The sequence below is a fragment of the Podarcis pityusensis genome (assembly GCF_964106645.2).
Source record: "Podarcis pityusensis genome assembly, chromosome: 6".
NCBI classification, from domain to species: Eukaryota; Metazoa; Chordata; class Lepidosauria; order Squamata; family Lacertidae; genus Podarcis; species Podarcis pityusensis.
In genome coordinates this window covers 23186236-23213866 of record NC_138030.1, presented here as the reverse complement: position 1 = coordinate 23213866, position 27631 = coordinate 23186236, and the positions used below count along the sequence as shown (strand labels likewise).

Sequence of the window (27631 nt, the reverse complement as noted above, 5' to 3'; positions counted from 1 at the left end):
TGGTAGAACAGTACCCACACAGTAAGGCATGTGTGAAGTAAATATTTCATTTCCCCTCTCCCCCTCCCACAAATTCTAATTGTTACTGATACAAAATATATTCAGAAATGTCTTTTTGAGTGTTTATGGTTGTTTTAATTTTATGTAATTATTGCGTGCCATTTGCTCTAACGTAAACAAATATATATATATATATCTCAATGCAACCATGTTAAACAGTTCAAAGAAAACGGAAAAGAATAAAATCTATGTTAGGGGAAAAAACACTGGTTCAAATTTAAATAGACCAGGTAAACTGGAAAAACACTCTGTGCTTGTCTGAGCTGTTTCATGTTGCATGCGGCTGCCAGCTTGCAGTGGTCCCAGGAGTGCATTAAGATATTCACTAACTAGCACAATTTCTGTTTCATCCTGCTGATATTGTAGAATGAGGACGATATGCCACTGGAGAAGTAAACAAAAAGAAAACAGCCTGTTTTCTGAGCACATAATGAAGGAGAGGGAGCCATAAAGTCAAAGAGCAAAATAAACCATGTCTCTCCTTCCTCTTTCCTTCATTACTCTGATGGGAGTTGGGGATATTATCTGGCGCAGGGCATAATCCAAGCTCTGGGCTTGGGAACAGTGGCAGAACCACTGTTATGTCTGAAGCCCTGTTGCTCACCAGCCTGGGTGTGGAGCAGTAATTACACTGTGTCATGCTGGCACAGTAGAGAACAGCTATTCAGGTCTATCACTTAGGATCCAGTGGGTCACTGCCTGGCCCAGCTCTACTCTCTCCTTGGCCCCAAACACCCCATTTCAGGGGTTTACATTGGTCTACCTGACTTGTGAAAAGTCATTTAGGGCCTCTTGAATACGTGATTTGTTGTCCACGTGAAGCTAATTTCTGTGCATCACTGATTCCCAGAGAGGTTGTTTATTTTCCTGCAAGTACACTTAGTGGGCAGCTGATGTGTGCCGGGGCCTCAAACTCTTACGCTCAGGGTGAACTAGACTTTCCTGCCCCACTTTGTACCCGGTTGTGTGCACAGATTGTTTTTGGGATGCACACAAGGAGAACCAAATGGCCGTAATGATGATATGGAAAGGGCACTGTTCTCTAGCAATCAACCTCTGCTATGTTGTTTGGGTTTGATTTGCATTTTCTCTTGTCATTTCTCTTTCTTTATAATTTTGTTTTTCCTTGCATAGAGATCATTTTCATCTAGTAAAACTGACGTGCTTAAAGTTGTGGTTGTCCAGAAAGCCACACTCGCTTGGATGTTGGCATGTTTCAGTGATGCTTTGAGCAGAGATGGGTGAAATCTTGTGCTGCATAATGGTTAAGAGCTCTGAGCTGTGAGGTTCCTGGTTGAAATTCTGGCTTGGCCACAAACCCACCATTCCACATATTCCCCAAGAAGATCAGGGCAGCTTCCTCTGTGGTTTGCCATTTTCTCTTTGTAGCTACCTTGCTAAAAGGACCATGACCATTAGGTTCAGTGGTGACCGGCTCTGGGGTTGCGGCGCTCATCTCGCTTTACTGGCCAAGGGAGCCGGCGTACAGCTTCCGGGTCATGTGGCCAGCATGACTAAGCCACTTCTGGTGAACCAGAGCAGCACATGGAAACACTGTTTACCTTCCCACCGGAGCGGTACCTATTTATCTACTTGCACTTTGACGTGCTTTCGAACTGCTAGGTTGGCAGGAGCAGGGACCGAGCAACGGGAGCTCACCCCGTCGCGGGGATTCGAACCACCGACCTTCTGATCGGCAAGTCCTAGGCTCTGTGGTTTAACCCACAGCGCCACCCACATCCCAGCTACCTTGCTAGATGTAGGCTAAGCTGAGAAATAGCTCCTTCTCCAGGCTTCATGTTTGTGCAGGGATTTGAGCCTAGGCAATTCCAATTCAAGCCTAACACAATCACCCATCCTTCGCTCTTCATCTGCAATTCAGGGGTGATAATACTGACCCACCTTACAGAGCTATTTTAAGGATTTATGAAGCAATAGATGTGACAAACGTTGAGCACCTTAGGATTGAACTGAATGCTTGGATAAGCTGGAAGAATCTGGCTTCTGAAAGTTTCCTTGTCTTCCTCCTTCCTTGTGTTTACAGGAACTTTGGGCTACTAACCTCCTCTTTGTCCAGGACTTCATGTTCAACTTTCTGAAGGACCCATTGAGGGAAATCGAAGAGCCTTATTTTTCCCTGGATGAGGTAAGACTCCCAAGAATCTACTGATGTGGGTGGCTGCAGTGGGGCTGGGGGAAAAGTGAAGTGAGAAGGTACATTGCACAAGCTCCTTTTACAGTTCCCCTAGGATGCTTTACAATTCCCTGTTCTCTGATAGGCTGCCTGCTGGCCACGTTGGAACCAATGAACACTTGGCCTCCCTCCCTCCTCTTGCCCTTGCCATTTCTCTGCTGCTCCGGGGGGGGAGGGGTCACTGGTACCTCAGTCCTGGCTGCCATGTCTCCCTGTGTTACTGCACATGTGGACAGGTAATAGTCTTCAGGAAGAAGCAGGCTAGGAGGTAGCTATCCTGACTGCTGCTCACTGTAGTGAGTTAACACTACAATGCAGCATAGTGCAACACTTTCTTGCCCCCCTCTTCATTCTATCTCTTGTTTTCTCCTTATCTATCTTCTGATATGCATCCTTCTCTCCTGCCAAACCTCCTTACCCACCACCCTCGGTCCCACATTTAGGCTTAAGAGGGATAACTTCCACTGATGTCCCACCCCATTTTGACAACCCAAATTTCTCTGCAAGGAGCAAGGCCAAGTGGGGGAATGCTGTGGGCCAAGTTCAAAAACCTTTTGGGCCATATCTGGTCCCCAGTTAAGAGCTTCCCTATCCCTGCCTTATATGATCAATTTCCCGAGAGGTCCGGAGGGTGGCAACACGAGCGGAGGGTGGCAACACGAGAACGGGTCTCCTCTGCAGTGGCTCTCCATCTGTGGAATGCTCTCCCCAGGGAAGTTCACCTGGTGCTTTCATTATATAACTTTAGGCGCCAGGCAAAAATGTTCCTTTTTAACTAGGCCTTTGATTGACCTGATCAACATCCCATACCTTTTTAAAATGTGGCTCTTTTGGGGGGGTATTATTGGGTTATTGTTTTTATTTTTATTTTATATATTGTGATCTTTTTATGTGAACTGCCCTGAGACCTTCGGGTATAGGGCAGTATATAAATTCATTTAATGATAATAATAATGATGATAATAATAATAATAATAATAATACCACCTCAGTTTTCAAATGTGCCTCAAAAGTCGAACAGGAAACGCGGCTTCCGCTGAGTGCAAGACTTTGAAGCCTAGCTGTCAGCTATTGAGTTTCAGTTTTTGAACGTTTCAGAAGTCAAACAGTCTTCCAGAATGGATTACGTTCAAAAACCGAGGTGCCACTGTAGTTTTGTTATGGTTTTAATTCTTGTTTTGTGCTGCTGCCCTTTGGATCCTATGGGATGAAGTGGTGGCATATAAATGCTGTAAAGGAATAAACACAATTTTAAAAGCTTATTTAAAAACTGCCCTTGTTTTAGTGTTTTATGTGGGTTTTCCCCTCCCTTGTTTTTTCCTCTCTGGGCAGTTCCTTACCTTCCTGTTTTCCAAAGAGAACAGTATATGGAACTCGGAGCTTGACGTTGTACGTCCTGAGGACATGAACAATCCCCTCTCCCACTACTGGATTTCTTCCTCGCATAACACGTAAGAAGATAAAGGATGTTCCCTGTTTTGTTCTACTTTTGAGAACCTGATTTGCATGATGAGTTTGGCCTGGTTCTCCCCCCGCTTTCATACCTGTCTCCCATTTGTACCAGCAGGTCAGTATGTTAGCCAACAGCAGTTAAGGGATCTCAGGATGACACAAAACCTGAAATGAATCCATCTACTTGGATTGGATTGGATTGGATTGGATTGAGAATGAATGAGAGCCAGTGTGGTGTAGTGGTTAAGAGCGGTAGTCACGTAATCTGGGGAACCGGGTTCGCGTCTCCGCTCCTCCATATGCAGCTGCTGGGTGACCTTGGGCCAGTCACACTTCTTGGAAGTCTCTCAGCCCCACTCACCTCACAGAGTGTTTGTTGTGGGGGAGGAAGGGAAAGGAGAATGTTAGCCGCTTTGAGACTCCTGAAAGGGAGTGAAAGGCGGGATATTAAATCCAAACTCTTCTTCTTCTTCTTCTACTTAAGTGATTTCCATATTTTTGCTAAAAGAAGTCATTAAAGTGGGACATTTTTGGACAAATACTGTGGCACTGGGGATGAGTGAGATGCCTAATACCCTTATCCTGTAATCCCAGTCCAGGTTGCCTCTGCAACTGGAAATTTCCAGTAGTTGCTCAGGTTAGAGTAGGTTATACCTTGTGCAGCTAATGGCAGCTTCATGTGTGTGATCTGGGTTGGGGCCACACCCTCCAGCACTATGACTTCTGTACCGATTCCTCCCCTGCCCCTCAACAGCAGCTACTTCCCACAGCTACGTTACATGCATTTTGTAATCTTTGTCATCTCAGAGCTTCCTGAACCTGTGTTGGAGATGCCTGAGCTATTGGCACTTGCATTGCTTGTTTGTGGAAAACTGGAGGGAGGAGGAACGAAGTGTGAAGCTGGCTCTGAAATCCTCTAGTTTGGATCCTTTGCATAGACCTCTGTAGCTTCACCAGCATTTTGCAAAGTCCGTTGAATTCTTTTTGCTAAAAGAATTTTAGGAATTCTTTGCCTTGGTGCTGTGGCACTGAAGCAGGTGAGGTGGAGTTATACTCAGCCCTCTTCACTAATTTCATTTTGTGCATTGCTGGGAGAAGGAAAATGTCAGCACATCAACCAACCCTTCTTGCCTGGGACACCATGAACCTAATGCCTATCCTGATGCAAACTGAGTTGTACAGTGTACAACCCCCCACCAAACCCTCCTCTTAAATTCTCTGTTGCATTTGAGTCACTGATGTGTATGTGGTGTTGTTTTTAACATCGCTGTGTTCATAGGACCTTCACTGTTGGTCATGTAAGCAGTTTTCCTGCCTTCTTCTCATGGATAGGTACCTGACAGGAGACCAGTTCTCAAGTGAGTCTTCGCTGGAAGCTTATGCTCGATGCCTGCGCATGGGATGCCGCTGTATTGAGCGTGAGTGCTGGCCTCTTCCCCATTGATGCCTCCAAGGCTGTTTTCTTCAGCCAACTAGAAGTGATTTCGCCTTGGAGCAGGGCTTCAGCTCAGTGGTAGAACACATGCTTTTGCACACTGAGGTTTGCAGCTTCTGTCTCCCATTGAGGAGAAGTGGCAGCAGGTGATGTGAAAGATGCCTGCTTAGAGTCCTGGAGTGCTTCTGCCTGTCAGAGTAGCCAGCCCTGGGCTAGATGAACAAATAGTCTGACCTGCTATCAGAGCCATCTTTAGCATATGCGCCACTGAGGTCCAAAGATCTGCCCAGCACCCCCAAATTTAGTTTAGCCCCCAAATTAACTTTTATTATGCTTATGTCAGACAAATGCCGACAATTAGCAAAAATAAACATTATTTTTTTAATGATTTCTCTAAACGAATTTGAACTGTAAGTGATGAAATTAAAATGTGCCATTGTGAATGATGCTGGTGCGGCGCATCTTTGGTAAATGAGCGCACAAAGTCGAAAGTCCTTTAGTGAAACAGTAGGTATACATTTCGGTAATACCTAGGTATATATGTATTTTGTTTTTCTAGCTTGATCAAAATTATTTTTTATTTCATAACAGGTAGCTAGTTAAGAGCTTAGGCGGCCTTAGCGTTGGGCACCTGGCGCCCCCCAGAATTCGGTGCCCAGGTGCCCCACACCCCTTGCACCCCTGGGTAAAGATGGCCCTGTCTGCTATAAGGCAGCTTCCTGTGTTTCACATGTCGCTACACAGGCCCAGCCCAAAGTTCTCTGCATCAGGAACTTTTCAAGGAAGCCAGGACGCTTAATTACAAGAGTTTCCTGTAGCTTGTTCTCTGGTGCCAATAGCATCACCAGTGCGCGGTATGCTACGTATATTCACAAAACTGCTTTGACCTGCCTTCCCTTCCACACATCACTTCCACATATGTTGACATCAAGAAGGAAAAGGAAATGATATTGTTCACTAGAATGTGTGTTCTGCCAGGTTGCTGGCTGCCAGAGTGCTCATGATGCATGCCTCTAGATTCCTTGCTCACTAGAGATTTCCTGCATAGCTATGCCTTGCCGCCTTGTAATGATAACACTCTTTGCTTGTATTTCTTGAGTTAGATGCCTTTTCTTAATTATTCCCCTTTTTAGTTGACTGCTGGGATGGCCCTGATGGAATGCCAGTGATTTATCACGGACACACGTTAACTACCAAAATAAAGTTTTCCGATGTCCTAGCCACCATCAAGGAACATGCTTTTGTGACCTCTGAGTAAGTAAAGCGGGGATTGTGGCATTCTGTCCTCCAGGAACTTGCAGCTCATGTACTTGGATTCCAGGGCCTCCGACATGCAAACCCTAAATTGCTTGTGGCAGCTTGTCTGGGTGCAGTACTAGAATTTATATATGTGAACCGCTGTCACAGTATTTCTGTCTGCAATGATGCATTGGCACTGTAGTCGGTAAAAACACCCCCACCCTAAATATTGTCTTCCTTCTGTAACAAATATTAAAACTGGGCTATAAACAACTCACGATTCAGTGTGCATTTGGCTCATACTTTTATTTATTTCATAAAATGTATTTACCGCTTGATTGTATGAAACCTCAAAGTGGTTTACGAAAGAATAAAACAGGAGAATCAAGAAAAATCTACAACCCTACCTTAAAGCGTGCAGAAGTTTTAAATACTAAAACCGTTCAAAATTACCTCAACTTTCTAAGCATCTGGGAAGGCATGTTTAAGCAAGAATGTTTTTAGCTGATGTTGAATAAGCAGGGAGTTCCAAAGTCCAGGTGTTGCTGCACTAAATGGTCAAGTTCTTACAGATGTGCACCAGGTATTACATGCACCTGTAGGAGTGCCAGTTCCCCGATGGAAGCGTTTGAGTGGGCATATGGGGCAAAGTGATCTCAAACTGGTCTCAAGTTGTTAAGGGATTTGTATACTAATAAAGGTAAAGGTAAAGGTACCCCTGCCCGTACGGGCCAGTCGTGTCCGACTCTAGGGTTGTGCACCCATCTCACTTAAGAGGCCGGAGGCCAGCGCTGTCCGGAGATACTTCCGGGTCACATGGCCAGCGTGACGAAGCTGCTCTGGTGAGCCAGCACCAGCGCAGCACACGGAAACGCCGTTTACCTTCCCGCTATAAAGCGGTACCTATTTATCTACTTGCACTTAGGGGTGCTTTCGAACTGCTAGGTGGGCAGGAGCTGGGACCGAAAGACGGGAGCTCACCCCGCCGCGGGGATTCGAACCGCCGACCATACGATCGGCAAGTCCTAGGCACTGAGGTTTTACCCACAGCGCCACCCGCGTCCCTGTATATTAATAACAGCACCTTAAACTATGTCTAGTTGGTTATCGACAACCAGTGGAGGTCTCTGAGCACAGGTCTTGCATATCAACAAAGCATCACTCTGGGACGAAAATGTTTTGTTTTGTTTTTTTAATGGAACTAAGAAAAAAACTGGCATACATGCTGATTTAAGCTACATAATTAATTTTATTTTGCATAAATCATCATGCATTTTTTTTAATAAAGTTATATAATGTGTCCCTTTTCTAATCTTTGGTAGGGTGTAGGACCTATGCAAGGCAGTGAAACTTCATCTCCAGCTACTGGAAGTTTTAATCTGCAATTCACTTGACATGAAATGTGGATCCAGACATTTCAGCAGGCTCTGCTAGTGCCCTTTCAAGCATATTTTTTTAAAGAAAAACTTGAACTTTTAAAAACCTTAATCTGAGATTTTGAAGAAGCTGAATACTCTGCCCATTACATTCTGTGTTTTCTCTATGCTCCCACAGAGTCACTTGTATATACACAGCCTTGATCATACTGAGGGATGGGTGCCTCCTGAATTACCATAGAATAATAGTCTCTAGCAGCTAGACTATACAGTCCACATTATTCTGGCTTAATGACCATCACTTGCTGTTTTTGTTTGGCTTTCAGCTTCCCTGTTATTCTGTCCATTGAGGATCACTGCAGCATCGCCCAGCAGAGGAATATGGCTCAGAACTTTAAGAAGATCTTTGGAGACATGCTGCTAACCAAACCAGTAGATATCTCTGCTGATGGACTTCCATCTCCAAACCAGCTGAAGAGGAAGATTCTCATAAAGGCAAGTCTTTTCCATGGCCTTTGCTGCTGAGATAACTACTAGAACTCAAAATGGGGAGTGGGGCACATGGGTTCTTGGCATTACAGCTTCAAACACACTACTTTACTGCAAGTTGCCTAAGGCTAGTTGGCTTGTAAAATCTAACAACAATTCATCTGCCTGGCTAGGGATACTGTGGACTACAAGATGCATCTTGCAAAACAACAACAACAACAAAAACCCTGTTTTTGCAAAAAACAACAACCCTGTTTTTGTGACCCACTGAATTCCTATATATGTGCCAACCAATATAGCATCCTTGCTGTTTAAGCTATTGCAGTTTAACTGGATATGTAATGTATATCATTCTTTTTTCTGGTACTGGGGATTTATACAAATAATATAGAATCACAATTATTGCATTGTGAAGGCAAATAAATGGCCTACGAAATGAGATGAAGATTAGATTTCTTTAGTGAGCTAGGAACAAATCTAATATTTATCTTGTGCCTTAGGGTGTTTATGAGAGCTCAGGGGAAAGCTCTCATTAGATACTGAATGTTCCCTATAGGTCCACAGTTGTAGATCTACAGAATTCTCTCCCTTACTGCCAACGCTGGGAAGTTTGCTACTATAATGACTTCACCTTAGTAATATTCTCAAAGTTGAACTTCAGGCAGGATTTAGCTAGGAAATCTTCAGGGTCATTACCTTAGTGTGCAAACTCTGTTGTGCCCCATAATTAGTTGTGGGTGCCCTAGAGATATCCAAAAGGCAGGTCTTGTTCTCTTGGGTTCATTTTTTAGAGAAGCTGAGGTGTATACCTCTCATTGCAGCACAAGAAACTGGCTGAGGGCAGTGCTTATGAAGAAGTGCCATCCACAGCTGTGTATTCAGAGAATGATATTAGCAACTCAATAAAGAATGGAATCCTCTACCTCGAAGACCCCATCAATCATGTGAGCTTCTTGTTGCTGTTGCTTCTGACTCAACTGCTTCACTACTAAGTTGCCTAGACTTGGTTGGTCTGTATGATCAAAACAGCAATTAAGCTGACTGAGAAGGGATGCTGTAACCCCTCTTTCGACCATAGTTGTATTGTGATCCATTTAATGCACACAAAAACTTTCTCTTTTCACTTCTACTGACACTCTGGTTACACCTAGACTTTTCACTTGCTACAGCCAGTGATTGCTGGCATCCTAGACCTGACCATAATGACACCTTAGAATGATTAAAACGAATGCATGGTAATGGAACGATGAATGAAAGCTCAGCATTTGGGTACTGCCACATGCTATGTCTCCATCCTATAACGAATAAACAAGCCAACTGGGGCAGGGCTGCCAGGGGCCTTGTGGGGGGGGGGCAGCATGTGGCTAAAAGTGGTGTCTTGGGTCTGGCCAACATGAACATTTATTTAAATGATCACATGGGCCTTTGCAGGACAGTGACTGTAAGTAAAATATGTTGTAATACAAAGCAAAGCCAAATCCCTCTGTATAATATATTCATAGGACTCCATTTTACAAATGGAAGCATTTGACACTTAAAAAAAAGAAGAGTTTAGGCAGGTGCTGCTTATCATTTTTTTACTTTGTATGGCACTTACAAAGTAGACAGGTCCTTGTCCAAAGGCTGTCTCAACATGTTGGTTGATGTTAGTCTCAGGATAAGCCCCCCCCCCTTTACTTCTGGTCTTCCCGCAATCCTTTCCTAAACCCAATAGACTTGATGTCTTGAGGGTAATATTCTAGGATGAACATCTTTTCTACATGTGTGTTTGCAGGATTGGAACCCACATTACTTTGTCCTGACTAGTAGCAAAATCTATTACTCTGGAGAGAGAAGCAGTGATTTGGGAAATGAGGATGAGGAGGAGCAAAAGGAGGTACGTGAAACAACTTGCCACAATTTTTCTTCTGAGCTGCTGCAGATCTTCAGGCTTCTCAGCCATTCAGGTCTGGAAGGAATGACTCTTCCTACATCAGAAGGTGCTTGTATGGGTGCGACATATGGAGCAGTGGCAGCTGGAGGTGGGCACCACTGTGCACTTAGCATCCCACCAGCCATATTACCTGTGCTTACCTGAAGAGTTGAGGTGGTGAGAAGGTCAGTGTGGTGCAAGTATAGGAGCAAGCATTGCACCTGCTGCCTCATCACCCTCCTTTCCAGTAGCCAGCTGTCTCGGCGGTATATACTACCACTGTACCTTGAGCAGCATAGATAAATATTCATTAAATACAGTCATGATTTTTTTAAAAAAAACACCTATGAACATTATGGGCATTTGCAGTATTTTTTGTATTGTGATAAAGGACGCAAGATGCCCTATTGGTGTGAAACTTAAAGAACAAACCAAATAAGACTGAAAGTGGGTTTCCCTTATTATACCATCTTCATTCAAATACCCTCAATCCAGTGATTGATGATAGTGTGCTATGGTGATTCGCTTTTGGAAGGGCTAAAAGCAAGCCAGACCAATCATGTCTTCTTTTCCCTCTGTTAATTAGTAGTGGCCCAATTTAACACTGAACTCCTCATCATATTAGAAAAGCCCATCTTCATGCAGTGAAAAAAATGGTGAACAGGAAGGCCACTATAAAAAAGAAGGAAAAACAGCAAATTAAATCCCAAAATAAACATGCATTGACTTCCCACCAAAAATAAATATAAACAAAGGGCCCCATTGAACATCCCCTGTGAAGCTGTGATTATATGGTACCCTGCAGCTGCCTGCACATTGACATGAGTGCACTGTTTTCACAAATACTGGTTATAGCCTGTTGTTAGATGTAGAGGCTGCATGCCCCTTGGTCTCTCTCGAGTTTGCTTGTCCATTTATGCTGTATGCCATTTATGGTATAATAGCACATTGAGGAGTATTTCTGAAGCTCCTGAGAACACTGGTCTCCTCCTGCGCTGAATCTAGATTCCTGAAATCTGGAAGGAGATTTACTGGGAAGAGGAAGTTGAATTTCAAGACAATGTAGTATGGCTCTGGTAACTAAGCTGGTAAGCCTTCTTTGGTTTCCATACTAGGTGAGCAACAGCACTGAACTCCACTCCACGGAAAAGTGGTTCCATGGCAAGCTGGGAGCCGGACGTGATGGGCGCCACATAGCAGAAAGGCTGTTGACCGAGTACTGCATAGAGACAGGAGCCCCTGACGGTTCTTTCTTGGTGCGAGAGAGTGAGACCTTTGTTGGCGATTACACCCTTTCTTTCTGGTAAGAAACTCTTGGGTATGGTATCCACCCTTCAGTTATCTCTGTAACTAGATGTGTAACTGAAAGACACAGGTTAATGGATATGAGGCAGTACACAATCTCTCTCTCCCTCTCGCCAGAAGATTCATGGAATTTGCCTGTTAGGCAAATACTTGGATGATACATAATTCATTCAATTTATGTAGGAATTGGGAAAAGATGGCTAATGGCAGATTGAGAAGCAGTGTGTGTGTGTGTGCTACTATTTAGCTTACCATTGCTGTTGAATTCTATGCAGTGTTTACATTATTTGACCTCACATCTTTGAGAACAATGGTAACTTGCCCAAGGCCACACATTGAGATGCATTGCTGTGAGAAGGGATGTGAACCTGTCTTTCACATCCAAAGCCAGCATGCTGAGTCCATTGCATTTTGGAAGTTAGTCACTAGATTGAACAGGAAGCTTTGCTGTGCGAAGGAACCCTGCTGTTTGATTACTGGAATAGTTGCATACCACATCTTGGATTTCTAAGGCTTTAGCAGTAGTTGCGAAGGTGTTTCGAGGTTTTAATGTTGAGGGGTAGAAACTTGTTCCTGTAAATGCACACACATTAATGCCAACATTTTAACAGCACAGTTCTAACCATATATATTCAGTGGGGCTTACTCCAAGATAAGTAGCGTTAGGACTGAAGTTTAGGTCAGGCTTTTTGAAGTCCACACACTACTGGATACCTGGTCTTAGTTTTTCGTGTAATTTGAAATTTCCCCAAGCAGCCTTTGCTTCATCCTTTTCGTCAGCTGAGTGCTGCTGTTTCTCCCCTTTCTTGCTCACCACCTGTTGTTTGCACAACCATGCAAAGAGCTGGTTGGATACTCTCAAGGTCTACCAACCTATCCCAATCTATTCCACCCTACCGAATAAGCAACTTTCACTCTTCACATGACACTCATGTTTTCAGGCAGTGTGTCCGCTATTGTTTGGGGGGGAAATGTAACTAAAATAATATTTCTTTATTTTAAAAAGCAATTTTAGGCTCTAATTCTAAATGCATTTACTAAGGACTAAGCTACACTGAGTAGACTGGGGCTTATTTTGTGTAAACACACGTGGGATTTCACTGCTGACCTTTGTTTTTCTTGCATGCAGGCGCAATGGGAAAGTGCAACACTGCCGGATCCATTCCCGGCAGGATGCTGGCAGCCCCAAATTCTTCCTCACCGATAACCTGGTGTTCAACAGTCTTTATGACCTCATCACTCATTATCAGCAGGTGCCACTCAGATGCAATGAATTTGAGATGAGGCTGACTGAACCTGTGCCACAGACCAACGCTCATGAAAGCAAGGAGTAAGCCAATGCGTTTTTGGCCTTTTGCTTGTGTCAGAATTCCAATAAAGTTGTTGCCTTAGGGCTGCGATCACTCAAGAATATTGTAGCCTGAATTTAGCACCTTGAGTGATGATTTTGGATATAGGTAAAGGTAAAGGGGACCCCTGACCATTAGGTCCAGTCATGACCGACTCTGGGGTTGCGGCGCTCATCTTGCTTTATTGGCTGAGGGAGCCAGCGTACAGCTTCCGGGTCATGTGGCCAGCATGACTAAGCCGCTTCTGGCGAACCAGAGCAGCGCACAGAAATGCCGTTTACCTTTCCGCCAGAGTGGTACCTATTTATCTACTTGCACTTTGATGTGCTTTCGAACTGCTAGGTTGGCAGAAGCAGGGACCGAGCAACGGGAGTTCACCCCGTCGCCGGGATTCAAACCGCCGACCTTCTGATCGGCAAGTCCTAGGCTCTGTGGTTTAACTCACAGAGTTTTGGATATAGCTCACACTTAATTGGAGTGGTTTTATTTTGGTCAGTTCTATTGCCCTACTGCAGGGTTGGGAACCTGTGGCCCTATGGATGTCCCTTGACATCATTTCCCATCATCTCTGACCATTGGTGCAATGGCTGGGGCTGATGGGAGTTATAGCCCCAAAATATCTGAAAAGCCACCACTTCCCCATCCTTGCCCTACTAACCTACTTTGCTTCAGAAGAGGAACTACAGTGTCATAGTTTTATGCTATTTAACCTGCTATCTCTGTCTTATTTTAGCTGTTATTCCATATTATGTGCTTGTCTACTATTGAATTTTCATCCTGTTATGTGGGCCCTTGGAACATTTCATTGGAAAGGCAGGACAGACACACAAATCTGGTGCTTTCAGGCCATTCTCCACAACTTGGTTAACATAAAAGACAAATTGCCCAGAAGTCTCCAAAGAGTCTAATCTGAATGGTATTCTAGAATGCTCAAACTGCTCTCTTACATTAAATTCATCTGCACTGTTTATTTAAAGCTGCAAAGCTTTCTTCCCTGCTGACACACATTTAATTTTAATAAAAATCTACCTCTGAACTATTATGGATCCCCAGTTTAGAGATGCAGAGAAATGAAATGGAGCTGAGCAGAGCTCAGGAAGGAAGCCAAAGGACCACATTTTCCTTTCCTTCAAGTTTGCTTAAGAGCTTGGAGAATTAACATTCTTGAGATTTGTGCCTGCAATATCCCATTGTGCCACAAAATCCCTAAGCATAAAACCTGCCTACATCCGTTTGGAGGTTAACCATGGTTATCCTGACTGGTGTGTGCAGATCAGCTTGGAGCCTTAGTTAGCATTCACCATGGCTGGGATGTGTGCAGAGGTCACCTTTAAGCATGGATTTGCCACAGGGAAGGATTGGATTTGTATGTTAGAGAAGGACCCACAGACCATATGTGGTCTGTTTCTGACCTCTTAACAGTGGAAACATTCTTCTGCACTGGCCCCTAGTGAAAAGGAAGACTTGGCTTGTGATGCTGCATTAGCTGGTTTCCTGCTTCCGCAACGAAACCACAATGGCTCTAAATCTCCAAAGGAAACAATACAGCCAAGTGCTTTCGATCTTTTTGGTATTCTTCTGTGAAACAGAGTTAATCCTGGGGTCCAGGATATTGCTGTGCTACATTCACTTACATTGCAATATTTTCACCCCCCAGATGGTATCACGCTAATCTCACCCGGCCTCTGGCAGAGCGCATGCTGATGCGGGTGCCACGGGATGGGGCCTTTCTGGTGCGCAAGAGGAGCGAGCCAAACTCCTATGCAATCTCCTTTCGGTGAGTAGTTTGTCTCCCAGGTACCATGGACTGCCTTATATTTAAATAAATAAATAAATAAACAAATAAATAATTAATAATAAAACTCTGGGCGGCTTCCAACAAAATATTAAAATACAGTAATCCATCAAACATTAAAAGCTTCCCTAAAGAGGGCTGCCTTCAGATGTCTTCTAAAAGTCTGGTAGTTGTTGTTCTCTTTGACATCTGGTGGGAGGGCATTCCACAGGGTGGATGCCACTACTGAGAAGGCCCTCTGCCTTGTTCCCTGTAACTTGGCTTCTCGTAGTGAAGGAACTGCCAGAAGGCCCTCGGCGCTGGACCTCAGTGTCCAGGTAGAACGATGGGGGTAGAGATGCTCCTTCAGATTTACTGGACTGAGGCCATTTAGGGCTTTAAAGGTCAGCACCAACGCTTTGAATTGTGCTCAGAAACGTACTGGGAGCCAATGTAGGTCTTTCAAGACCGGTGTTATGTGGTCTCGGCAGCCGCTCTCAGTCGCCAGTCTAGCTGCCGCATTCTGGTTTAGTTGTAGTTTCCGGGTCACCTTCAAAGGAAGCCTTATATATGTGTTGTCGTGGCTGTGAAATGTAGGGAAGGAAAGTAAATCCCCCCTCCCCAATCATCATGCAACAAACACTCTCTTCAGCCGTTGTTAAGTGGTTGTTTGGGAAATGACTGATCACTTGTTCTGCTGCTGTTTTGTTCCCCAGGGCAGAAGGGAAGATAAAGCACTGCCGAGTCCAGCAGGATGGCCAGACCGTCATTTTGGGTAACTCTGAATTTGAGAGCCTGGTGGATTTAATCAGCTACTACGAGAAGCACCCGCTGTATCGCAAGATGAAGCTGAGGTATCCGATTAATGAGGAAATGTTGGAGAAGATTGGGACGGCGGTGAGTATGGTGTTAGGAATGGAATCCAGTGCGTTCTTCCTGGGACTGTGGTCGCAACTGCTCTTGCTTTTCTAGAATATGGCTCTATGACAGGGGTGGGGAATCTCCAAATCCCAGTCTTTGCTTGCCAGGGGATCTAATCATTCTTCAAAATCACTCTCACTTGTCCCTATCCCTTCTCTATGGAAATGGAATAGTTGGATCTCTGGTACTGCCTAGCTAGAAGACCGACCTGCATTTGTCAACCAGCCTATTGGTATCCACAATATCCTCTCTTCAGTGAGATGTCCACTACTTGAGCAAGGATGGAGAACCTCTGTCCCATGGGTCAGACTTGGCCCTCTAGTGGTCCAAATTTGACCTGTGAGGCCATTTCCCCCAAACCACACCCACTAACACCACACTGAACGTCATATGAGATGTCAGGTACAGGACAAGTATTGGCATGGCTTCAAAGGAACAACTGAGAGCTTAAGACATGCTCTTACCATCCAGCTGTTGGAAGGAGGAAGTAGTTTTCCTTTTGCAAACAGCCCTGCACTGCTCCTTGGACCCTTGGCTTTTGGGTGTTTAAAGAGCAGTGTGAGGCTGCTTGCAAAAGGGCTTTCTAACAGCCCTGAACTTTTCTTTGAAATTCTGAAAACTGGAGTTTCAAAGTGCAGTGCTAGTCTGTTAAAAAGCCTTTTGTAAACAACCCCACGCTGATCTTAAAGCTCTAGTTTTTGGAGGTTCAAGGAGCAGCACATGGCTGTTTGAAAGCCCTTTTGCAAACAGCTCTGTGCTGCGCTTTGAAATCCCAACAACTGGGGCTTCAAAGTACAGTGGTACCTCGGGTTAAGTACTTAATTCGTTCCGGAGGTCCGCACTTAACCTGAAACTGTTCTTAACCTGAAGCACCACTTTAGCTAATGGTTCTTAACCTGAAGCACTATTTCTGGGTTAGTGGAGTCTGTAACCTGAAGCGTATGTAACCCGAGATACCGCTGTACAGCTTTGCCTGATGTCACTGTAACACCTGGTGATTGACAGATAAACAGCCCCACCTGCCTACCAAATTTGTCCCACCAAGGGTTGGGGAGATAGGAATCTAGCAAGTTGGCTAGAAAAAGTTGCTTACCCTACTCTATAGCGTGGGGGGAGACTCAACCTGTTTCCAAGCTGTAGATTCGCCTTATAAGTGAGTGGCTTTAGCCACCTCTTCTAACTCCTGTGATCCATGCCTGAACATAAAGATAGACTCATCCTCTTTCCTTTGCTCACCAGGAACCAGATTACGGTTCACTCTACGAAGGTCAGAATCCAGGATTTTATGTGGAGGCCAATCCTATGCCAACCTTCAAGGTATTTTCCTTGTACCTCGAGATATGACTGGGATGAGATCAGCTGATAAATTGCTTGTGTGGCCAATATGTTTTCACTACCAGGGCAAGTAGCAGCTTATGAGGAGGTGGCTTCCATTGGGGAAATTATGCAGAGGGGAAGGGTTAATATTGCCCTCCAGCACCATGGTGGTCCCTGTGGATCAGTCCTTGCCTTGGCTGCATTTGCATATCTCCATCATAAATCATAATCTTTAGTCTGGAGAATGCTCTTAACAAACCATTAGCACATTGGGGCCTTAATGTAAAAGCCTACCCTCCCTGCAAACATTAGTACACTAAATTTTAAACCCCGGGCACTAGTGTATTCATGAAGTTATTTGCATATGGAAACTTCTGACTTTCACACACAATTGGAAAGAGACTCCTAGTAATGGGAGTCTGAAAGGTGGGCAAATTCCTGGCCAATCATTAGTTTGTCCTATTGATTGCACTGTATATTTTCCCCCACGGTGGTCTTGCATGTCACAAAGACTTAGAGGCAGGTATTGATACCTGATTTTAAGTGGATTTCTGCAGAATTTCTTGGTAGTAGTAGTAATAATAATAATAATAATAATAATAATAATTTTACCGGGCTCAGGGCGGCTAACAACCAATAATAAAAACAAGTTGATTAAAATAAAATTTGAAAGATTAAGGTACAACATTAAAACATTAGGGTGCAATCTCTTCATAGGAGGAGAAAGGAAAAAGAAAGAGGGGGAGACAATCAAACTTATTCTAAGCCAAAGGCCAGGTGGAACAACTCTGTCTTACAGGCCCTGCGGAAAGAAATCAGATCCCGCAGGGCCCTGGTCTCATGAGACAGAGCATTCCACCAGGCTGGAATAAGTGTTATGTGACTTCATCTCGGCTTCTGCCATGATCACCTGGCCTCATTATTTTGTATGTGTTTCAGTGTGCTGTCAAAGCCTTGTTTGACTATAAGGCTCAACGGGAGGATGAGCTCACCTTCACCAAAAATGCCATCATCCAGAATGTGGAAAAGCAAGAAGGAGGCTGGTGAGTTTCCTTTAATCATCAGATGATCGGTCCTTTTAAAAAGATCTCCCAGACACATCTCCAAGTAGCAACAGGGCGTTTGCTGACTTTCCCATTTCTGGTAATGCCTTTTGAAAAGAACTTCCCCCTTTTATATGTTTTAAACAAGCAAAATGCGAAGCTGAACACCCGCCTCACTTTTAGAGCCAAACTCTTTGGTTCCCAGACTCTGGGAACCTAGGTTGCTCCTGAACAGCTGAAAAGCAGCTAGAGTTGGTAGAGGTGATTTGAAAGGGAGACTTAACCCTTCCCCCCATCCACCACTTTCCCCTTACAACTCCTTCTGACAACTTCTCCACCCCTCTCCTCTCCATCTTGTATTATAAACTCGCCATGCTGCTTTGCCAGTTTTGGGACTACAGTTCCCATCATCCCTGACCACTGGTCCTGTTAGCTAGGGATGATGGGAGTTGTAGTCCCAAAATAGCTGGAGGGCCGAGTTTGGGGATGCCTGGACTAGGGTTTCCAGATACAGGGTCTGCTACTGAACTTCAGCATCAGCCCTTAGTCAAGATCACTTTACACTTTGGCACAGGGAAGTGTTTCTGCTAGTGGTATGATAGGGCATGAATTTGGTAACTTATTTCCATTCCTTGGAATCAAGGCAAAATCAACAAGAGAGTATCCTCTTTTGCCCTCCTGCACACTCCACTACTGGCAGGTCTATAGCTTAGTGCATAGCTAGCTAGCTCTGTTGGTCTGCTTAATGCCAAACATTTACGTTCTAATCAATGCATTTTGATCACCTTGGTACAAAATAACACTAGTTTTGTGTAGAACGTGTATGGCTTTGCACCTGCATCTTTTCATTTCTTCCAGGTGGAGAGGAGACTGTGGCGGTAAGAAGCAGCTGTGGTTTCCATCTAACTACGTAGAAGAAATAGCTAGTCCAACAGGCTTGGAGCCTGAGAGGGAGGTGAGCATTCAGTTTGGAGAAAGATGGAAAGAGAGCTCCAGAGTCTTTTCAGCTTCAGATCCCGGGGAAAGCTCAGCTTGAGTTTTGGTCTCGAAATAAGGCCTTCTAAATACCCAAAGGGCCACCTTCTTCCACGTGAGCCTGCCTGCTCAATAAGATCTTCCAGATGGGTTGTCCTATGCATCGCACAAACACCTAGTTTACATTCAGCTGGGATGTGGAAGAGGACCTTTGCTGTTGTTGTCTCTGGGTCTCTCTGCCCAGTGAGACTTAGAATCACAGCGTTGGAAGGGATCCCCAAGGTCATCTAGTCCAATCTCCCGCAATGCAGGAATCTCAGCTAAAGATGGCCATCCAACCTCTGCTTACAAAACTCCATGAAGGGAGAGTCCATTGCCGACAGCCTTCTGTTGCTGCCTGAATACATTTACATTGGTATATTAGTTTCAATTTGGCCTTCTGCAATCTGGTTGTTCTTCATGTGTTTTAGACTACAACTCCCGTAAGTCCCAGCCATTGTGATCAATAGTCAGGTTATGTTGAGAGTTGTAGTCCAAAATTTAATTCATTCATTTTAAAGTGCTTTATTTGAGGGGTTTTTTGTCTGTTTTACAAACAATCGGTATATAAATGTTACGAAATAAAATAAGTGTTGTTATCTGCCACAGTGATGAAAACAATAACTAATAATACATGGCTGCAAGTATCTGCAGTTCAGAGTTGTGTGTGGATAAGAGAAAGATTGTGTTAGTTATCCTTCCTGGCCTGGTTCTGTTCACAGTTAACACCTCTATGCAAGGACTGTATGATGAAATCGCACAGGCAGGTATCTCAGAAGAAAGCGCCGCTGGAATAAAATTCTTTCCCCTCTAATGTGGCAAATCTAAATATTATCCAGAATTAATTTTACTACTCTTTAGCATTTATTCACTGTCAGATGGTCCTTTCCCAGAGGACTGAGTAGCTCTAATTTGCTATCCACAAATCATATTGGACGGTGGAGGCTGCCAAGCAGGGAGTAGTCAGCTGGCAATGGAGGGGGAGGCCAAGGGAAGGATAGGCATTTTGAATATTTTTAGAATACTTTGCTATTTTAAAACAGAATGCATTTATGTGGGTGAGTGCTATTGCCTCCCCTGAGGTTCTCACGATAGGGTAGACTCTAAAATGTGAAGAAATGTAGTAATATGCTATGAACTTGCTTCCAGCAACAGATAGATGAGAACAGTCCATTGGGAGACCTACTTGGAGGAGTTCTGGACGTACCAGCCTGTCAGATTGGTAAGTAGATGCTTTATGTGGTGGGCAGGAGAGGCAAGAAGCGATAACCGATGCTGATTTTCGGCTGCAACTATTTCCTTAGAACCCACCTTTCCTTGCTAATCTGCAGGTTTTCTGTTCCCAAGGCTTTGTTCCAGGATAAAGGCCTTGTGTGGCTAAGTGCTCAGCCGTGCAGGACCAGTTCTCTGGGTAGCTATTTAGCAAGGGCTGTGAATATGAGAATGTTTTGCCTCATTTCAAGCCGCCTTCAAATGCATGGGTCTTGCCTGCCTGCGGGAAGATGGTCATGCAACAGTGGAATTCTGGAGTTCATGGGTCTGACTATTGGGCAAGATCTGTGCACCAGTGATTTATACATAAGATTCTTACAGGCATATAGAAGAGTGGATAGACCGCTCATCTACAGTGCCTGGTTCTGAAGATCAAACCTGGAACAGGATTGTTTGGTGCAAAGTGACACACCTCATTGTCCATTCTGCTGAGTTGCTCCTTTGCTGCTGAACATCAATTCTCAAACATACTGATTGTTGATTTGGTGTTTAAACCTGCATTTTTAGCTGACTTGGGCTTGTTGGGGAAAGGCAAGATATAATAAATAAGAATTGGGTAGTGTTTTTGCAGAAAAGCTTTGCCTGAGACTTTGGGATGACGCTGCCTGTCAGAGTGGACAGGGATTAAATGTAGGCCCTTGGTCTGGGAAGGTTGATATTCACTGAAGCTACCTCTTAAAAATACCATTGCTGCTTCCTTTCTTTCAAAGAGACTTTGTTTATTGCATTTATATACTGCCTTTCTGACAAGGCACCCAAAGTAGTTTACAGTTTTAAAATACCAAAACAAATGATGATACACCATGTAAAATTGACCCAGGGGAGCAGGGGACAAGCCAACTTGAGAAGGCCCTGATGTTAGCCTGCCTTCTTCCTTCTTACAGGGCAGATGATGTCTATTGGGGCAACAGTCTGTCTGCATCCGGCCTTGTGGGGTGCAGAAACAGTCCAACTAGGATGTTGTCTCTGCCTCCCTTCTTCAATCTCCTCTTCTTTCTCATTTTATCAGTTATCAATACCACCTACATACTATGGAGAATTTTTAACTATAACTCTGGTATAGATCGTGTCTGTGAGGGTCTTGAGGCAGGCTGTGGCCTAATCCTTGTTTTTCTGCTCCTTCCTCATCCACAGCCATCCGCCCAGAGGGAAAGAACAACCGCATGTTTGTCTTCTCTATCAGCATGGCTTCCATCACACGATGGTCCCTGGATGTAGCAGCTGACACACACGAAGACCTGTTAGACTGGGTGAAGAAGATCCGTGAAGCCGCCCAAACTGCTGATGCCAGGGTAAGATACGCGGCCTCTTAAACTTTTGTAAGCCATAGATGCAAAAGTTAAGGAACTTGTTATGAAGGCTTTTGTGGTCACTGCATGAAATGTGAAAATAAAATTAAATATCTGAGTTCCTGGGTTATATAGGAATGCCCGAAGAGTAACAGACCAGAATAGAGATGCTCCACTCATCATGTTTTGTATCTCTGCAAGAGGTTGGTTCCCTGCTGTCTCTGCCAGCTATATGTATTTAAGTGATTGAGTGCAGCGGGGAGAGGTTTGCTGACTGTCTTGAAGATGTGCCTTTGTAGAAAAGCACACACTTTTCACAATATTCCACGCACTTTTCAAACCACAGTGAAATCCACTTGTCCTGCTGTTGCTGTTTTCTGCTCGTTGAATGTCGATTCTGTTAGCGTGTACCTGAGCCAGTGCTTCCGCCCATACAATTAATGATGTCTTTTATTCTTTGTCAGCTTTCGGAAGGCAAGATGATGGAGAGGAGGAAGAAGATAGCGCTCGAGCTTTCTGAGCTGGTCATCTACTGTCGTCCTGTCCCCTTTGATGAAGAAAGTATGTGCAGATTCCAAATCCTGTGCAGTGACCCATTGCGCAGCTAGAGCTGATTACTGGCATTAGTTCAGCCTTGTGATGTTTTAGCTGAAGCTTCTAAATCATTGCCAATCTGGCAGGGTAGATTGGTAAAACTCTCACTTGTAGGTATTTGAAAGGTGTTTGCCAACCATGACAAAAACACACCGTAGTTGCAATATAGTATTTCTTTTCTATATTGGTTCAAAACCTAATTTGTAATCATTGCAAATTCATTATCCTTGGATACACCGTATTTTTCGCTCTATAAGACGCACTTTTCCCCTCCTAAAAAGTAAGGGGAAATGTGTGTGCGTCTTATGGAGTGAATGCAGTCTGCACAGCTATCGTTGAAGCCAGGAGAGCAAGAGGGATCGGTGTGCACCGATTCCTCTTGCTCTCCTGGCTTTAGGGATAGCCATGCAAAGCCTCTTGAGCGCAGTGGGAGTGCTCCTTCCACTGCATTCAGGAGGCTTTGCGTTGCTTTCGCTGAAGATAGGAGAGCGAGAGGGATCGGTGCGCACCAATCCCTCTCGCTCTCCTGGCATCAGGGATAGCCACGCAAAGCCTCTTCAGGGCAATAGGAGGAACGCTCCCCCTGCCCTGAAGAGGCTTGGCACGGCTATCCCAGAAGCCAGAACAGCAAGCGGGATCGCTGCTTTTGCTGCACAGCAATCCCTCTTGCTGTTCTGACTTCGCTTCGCTGGAGAGGTGCTGCGCAGCTTTCCCTCTCTGTGTAGTGCCTCTTCAGTGCTGCAGAGGCGCTGTGCAGAGAGGGAAAGCTGCACAGCGCCCCTTCAGCAAAGCGGGAGGAGAAATGGAGCCCCTTCCATTTCTCCTCCCGCTTTGCTGGAGAGGCGCTGCGCAGAGAGGGAGAGAATATATTTTTTCTTGTTCTCCTCTAAAACAAGGTGCGTATTATGGTAGGGTGCGTCTTATAGTGTGAAAAATATGGTACTATTTAGTCACGACTCTGGTTTATCCAATTCACAACTTGAACAATCCCACTGAAGAAAAAGTGGACATAGATTCTTATGGCTTAATTTTTTATGGATGTGAAAATTGGCTCTAGATTTCTGAAGTTGAATGATTTGTTTGTTTTTAGAAAGACTAGAAATATTCATATCTATTTGTGGAACTGAAAAGCTCTTTCTCTCCCCACTGCTCTTTCTTCTCCTGTTAAATATTGTGGTGGGATCATTCTGACCTAGGCTGCCCCATATCATTGTCTGCCCTGTTTCCTGTACAGAGATTGGCACAGACAGGGCTTGCTACAGAGACATGTCCTCCTTCCCTGAAACCAAGGCAGAGAAGTATGTCAACAAGATCAAAGGCAAGAAGTTTCTGCAATATAACCGGCTACAGCTTTCCCGCATCTATCCAAAGGGACAGCGCCTTGACTCCTCCAACTATGATCCTCTGCCTATGTGGATCTGTGGCAGCCAGTTGGTGGCACTCAACTTCCAGACACCAGGTGAGAGACCCTTTGCACTGGGCTGTTGCAGTGGTATGATGGTTCCTCTCTGTGGTGACCGTAGCTTAGGGCAAGATTATACATCATGGTACCTGCCATATGTTGTTGGACTGCAAGTCCCATCATTGGCCATGCTGGCTGGGAGTTATGGTCCACAACAGCTGGACGGCACAAGGTTGTCTAGCTCAACTTAGGGCATGTCTACTTTGCAGGAAAAAGGTATTGCTTCTGTATGGTCTGGTGTCCAACTGTTTGCATTGTTATACTATAAAGGGCAAAAGCTTTTTGTGCTTGCTTATGATTGGGAGTTGGGCTATGTTTTCTTCTTCATTTGAACGTTTACCTATAAAGCCTTAAATGGCTCAGGACCAGAATACCTCAAGGACTGCCTCTCTCTATATGAACCTACCCAGACCCTGAGATCATCATCTGAGGCCCTTCTTCATGTGCCTCCCCCACATGAGGTCCGGAGGATGGCAACACGAGAATGGGCCTTTTCTGCAGTGGCTCCCTGTTTCTGGAATGCTCTCCTTAGTGAGGCTCGCCTGGTGCCTTCATTAAGGCAGCAGTCAAAAACGTTTCAACCAAGCGCTTGGCTGATACTCTGTGGCCTTTGAAATGTGTCTGGGAGAGGGGGGCTGTTGCTTTCCTTTGCTTCTGCTTTTGTTTTATTATATATTTTGTCTTTTCATATTGTATTTTTATGTTGTGAATAGCCCTGTGGTCCTTGGATGAAAGGAGGTGCACAAATCAAAAAAATAAATAATGTTAGCAGTTTTTTAAAAAATTGGATTGTTCTGGGTTGCTACATATGTCAGCGTAGCTAGGATGCTGTCTCAGAACAAATTTATATAACCTTAAAACTGGGGGTAGCCAACATGGCAACCTCCAGATGTTGTTGGACTACAACTCCCATCATGCTGACCCAGATGGGAACTGTAGTCCAGTGAAGCCTGGATGAAACTGTTTTGAGAGCCATTATGGTGAAGTGGTTAAGAGCGGCAGACTCTTAATCTGGGGAACCGGGTTCGCTTCCCCGCTCCTCCACATGCAGCTGCTGGGTGACCTTGGGCTAGTCACATTTCTCTGAAGTCTCTCAGCCCCACTCACCTCACAGAGTATTTGTTGTGGGGGAGGAAGGGAAAAGGAGATTGTTAACCGCTTTGAGACTCCTTAGGGTAGTGATAAAGCAGGATATCAAATCCAAACTACTACTACTACTACTACTCTTCTTCTTCTTCTTCTTCTTCTTCTTCTTCTTCTTCTTCTTCTTCTTCTTCTTCTTCTCCTCCTCCTCCTCCTCCTCCTCCTCCTCCTCCTCCTCCTCCTCCTCCTCCTCCTTTTGGCTACCCTTGCTGCAAAATGTGGGAATGGGCATGCATGTGTTGAAGTCTGAAAGTAACCACGATATTGCCTCAGCCTATTCAGGTTTCAATTGTAACGAGCCTTTCAGTGGCGGCAGATACTTTACTGTGCCCTTCTAGCAGCATTATCAGTATGGTTAATTATCTTTGCCTTCTAAAAGAAACTGCACCGGAGGTGTTCAGCGTTTTGTGAGCTGGCCAGTTAGCACTGACTTTCCTTAGGGGCCTCATTTGAACACGGGTGTTATGCCCTGAAGTGTCCTTAATTGTACTGCATAGTACTGGAGCTGTTCCTCATCTAAGCCCCCTGTGCTTTTGCAGATAAGCCAATGCAGATGAATCAGGCCCTGTTTATGTCTGGAGGCCGATGTGGCTTCATGCTGCAACCGGGCAACATGCGGGATGACATCTTTGATCCCTTTGACAAGAGCACTCTGCGGGGGGTGGAGCCGCTTTCCATTTCCATTGAGGTTTGTGTGTTATGCTCTTCTCTGCATGCCTGCTATAACAAAGCCTTATTTTGACTTTGGTTTGCGTGGACATGTCCCTTCTCCTACAGCCCCCGCCTTCAGAATACTGCTACATTACATCATGAAGAGACATTGTGTGCATTTGTGTGTGTGTGTAATACATTTATTTCTCCACCTACTTGATCCTCTGGCCCTGCCCACCACCAGCATGGAGCCCTGAGAAAGTTGCCCACAAGGGAATGCAACTCTTGGGCTGAAATATTTTTCCCCCTTTTCATTTTTCATACAAATACCATGCACTGAAATGCCTCCTCCTTGAGAGGTCCGGAGGGTGGCAACACGAGAATGGGCCTTTTCTGCAGTGGCTCCCCACTTGCACAATGCTCTCCCCAGGGATGTTCATCTGGTGCCTTCATTATACACCTTTAAGTGCCATGCAAAAACGTTCCTCTTCAACCAGGCCTTTGGCTGATTAATATTCTACGGCCCTTTCAACGTGTTTGTTTTGGTGGGGGCAGGGGTAATTGTTTTGATTTGTTTTTGTTTTAATTATTTGTGATTTTTATCCTGTATTTTATCTTGCAAAGCACCCTGAGATCATCAGATGAAGGGCGGTATTATTTAATAAATAATAACAGTAATTTTGTAAGCTAAGGCTCTTCTCTCCTAGCAAACAAATCACCAAATGTTGAGCCGGAGGTGCTTTTGTCTCAGCCGGAATAACAACGGACCATCTTACATCAGTGTGCTGAGTAGCCCTCTAGAGATGGAACCAAATAGTCAATGCCACCCAGGCAAAAAATCAGCAGCGCAAATTGACTTGAAATAGATGACAAAAGGGAGCAGAGGCGCACCAGGACTGCACGGTGTGGGGGCGGAGGGGAATTCTATGGGGGCAGAAAAATGGCATGCAACCTTTTGCCACCCATAGGTGGCACCCTCCACTTGGAAACCTCATGTGTTCTGTATTTAGCTGGGGCTCAATGTAAAAGCATTGTTGTGACACTGGCTTCATGATTTAAGTCAAGTGCAAAGCAGGGGAGCAAAGAGCAGTGTGATTTGTTTGTTGCTCCTGTCCTGGCACACGCCACCAATTCTGTCATTCTGTTGTCATTCTACTTTTATTTAGAATGAAAAGGGCATATGAGAGGCAGGACAAAAGATTTCTAAATCCTATCTAGGGTTGTTCATGCTGATTGGAATTCAGTCATGATCAACTAGCCACTGAAAGCATGGGACTAAGTTAGTTATGACTAACTTGTTCCAGCGGCTTCAGTGAGACTCGCAGTGTAGTCCCTGTGCATGTTTGCTTGGAAGTAAGTCCAACTGTATCCGATGGGGCTTCCGCCCAGACATGTGTACATGGGATCAGGGCCAGCGACTTTAGGCTCTTTCATAAGATATCAGATGGCCAAATGCCTGTAAAAGTTTCCCCTTCATTTCTGCATTTTTAATGCCATCAAGTCAGATCCTGTGTAGACTTCAGTTCTGTACCCACCATGTGACGAGAGTAAACCTCTTGTTTGTGCAACCTTAGCCTCCTGGGGATGGGATGAAACTCGTCCCCAGTTCTTCAGTTTGCCCGTGCATCACTTTTGCACCACATGCACCTGTCAAATAGGTGTTGGCTCTCAACAGACTTACTATGTCTTGTTGGAGAAAGCTGTCCAGGGGCCACAACCAATTGTATTTAGTTTCAATGGTTGAAACGTTTTGTTTGTTTGTTTTGAAAATGTTGTCTGTGCTGGAGTTACCTCAATAGATCGAGGAATGGGCCTGTTGCTGCAGTGTGCATAGCCATTCCTCAAACCGTGCAAAGCAATGGCCTAATTTTGTCTTCCCTACCTGCCCTGCGTAGGTCCTCGGGGCACGACACCTTCCGAAAAATGGAAGAGGGATTGTTTGCCCCTTCGTAGAGGTTGAGGTGTCTGGAGCTGATTATGATAACGCAAAGCAGAAGACCGAGATGGTGGGTGAGTATCCGAACTACCCAAAATTCAAACGGGTTGCAAGGCATGACAGTGTTGTTTGTAAGTCCAAGCCAGGGCCGGATTTAGGTTTAAGGAGGCTTTAAGCTACTGAAGGTAATGGGGCCCTTTATATGTCCAGCTGTCCTTTGTCAACAACAAATTGTCACTGTTTTTTGTGATGAATATATGCTATATGGTAATTTATGGACCTAATAGGCATCTAAAGCCATTTGCACATGCAGAATGTAGGCACCCTATATATAGATATGAGCAAACCAGTGATATTTTAGGGAGCAGGCTAGCAGACGGGGCCCATTACTTACATCATAGGAG

The 27631-nt window shown here is 44.7% G+C and overlaps 1 protein-coding gene across 2 annotated transcripts in view; it reads left to right on the top strand.

The window, feature by feature from the left end:
- Positions 1–27631, top strand: part of PLCG1 (phospholipase C gamma 1) — a 94912-nt gene that overhangs the window by 60594 nt on the left and 6687 nt on the right. For both annotated transcript variants that reach the window (XM_081009207.1, XM_081009206.1), the window contains exons 9-28: positions 2105–2206; positions 3587–3705; positions 5039–5124; positions 6275–6395; positions 8083–8251; positions 9067–9189; positions 10020–10121; positions 11273–11460; positions 12592–12792; positions 14469–14588; positions 15302–15482; positions 16746–16823; positions 17763–17866; positions 18725–18821; positions 20030–20102; positions 21287–21444; positions 21906–22002; positions 23270–23494; positions 25180–25328; positions 27187–27301. In XM_081009207.1, coding sequence (XP_080865333.1) covers positions 2105–2206; positions 3587–3705; positions 5039–5124; positions 6275–6395; positions 8083–8251; positions 9067–9189; positions 10020–10121; positions 11273–11460; positions 12592–12792; positions 14469–14588; positions 15302–15482; positions 16746–16823; positions 17763–17866; positions 18725–18821; positions 20030–20102; positions 21287–21444; positions 21906–22002; positions 23270–23494; positions 25180–25328; positions 27187–27301 — 2608 coding nt within the window. The remainder of the gene's footprint in view (positions 1–2104; positions 2207–3586; positions 3706–5038; positions 5125–6274; positions 6396–8082; positions 8252–9066; positions 9190–10019; positions 10122–11272; positions 11461–12591; positions 12793–14468; positions 14589–15301; positions 15483–16745; positions 16824–17762; positions 17867–18724; positions 18822–20029; positions 20103–21286; positions 21445–21905; positions 22003–23269; positions 23495–25179; positions 25329–27186; positions 27302–27631) is intronic.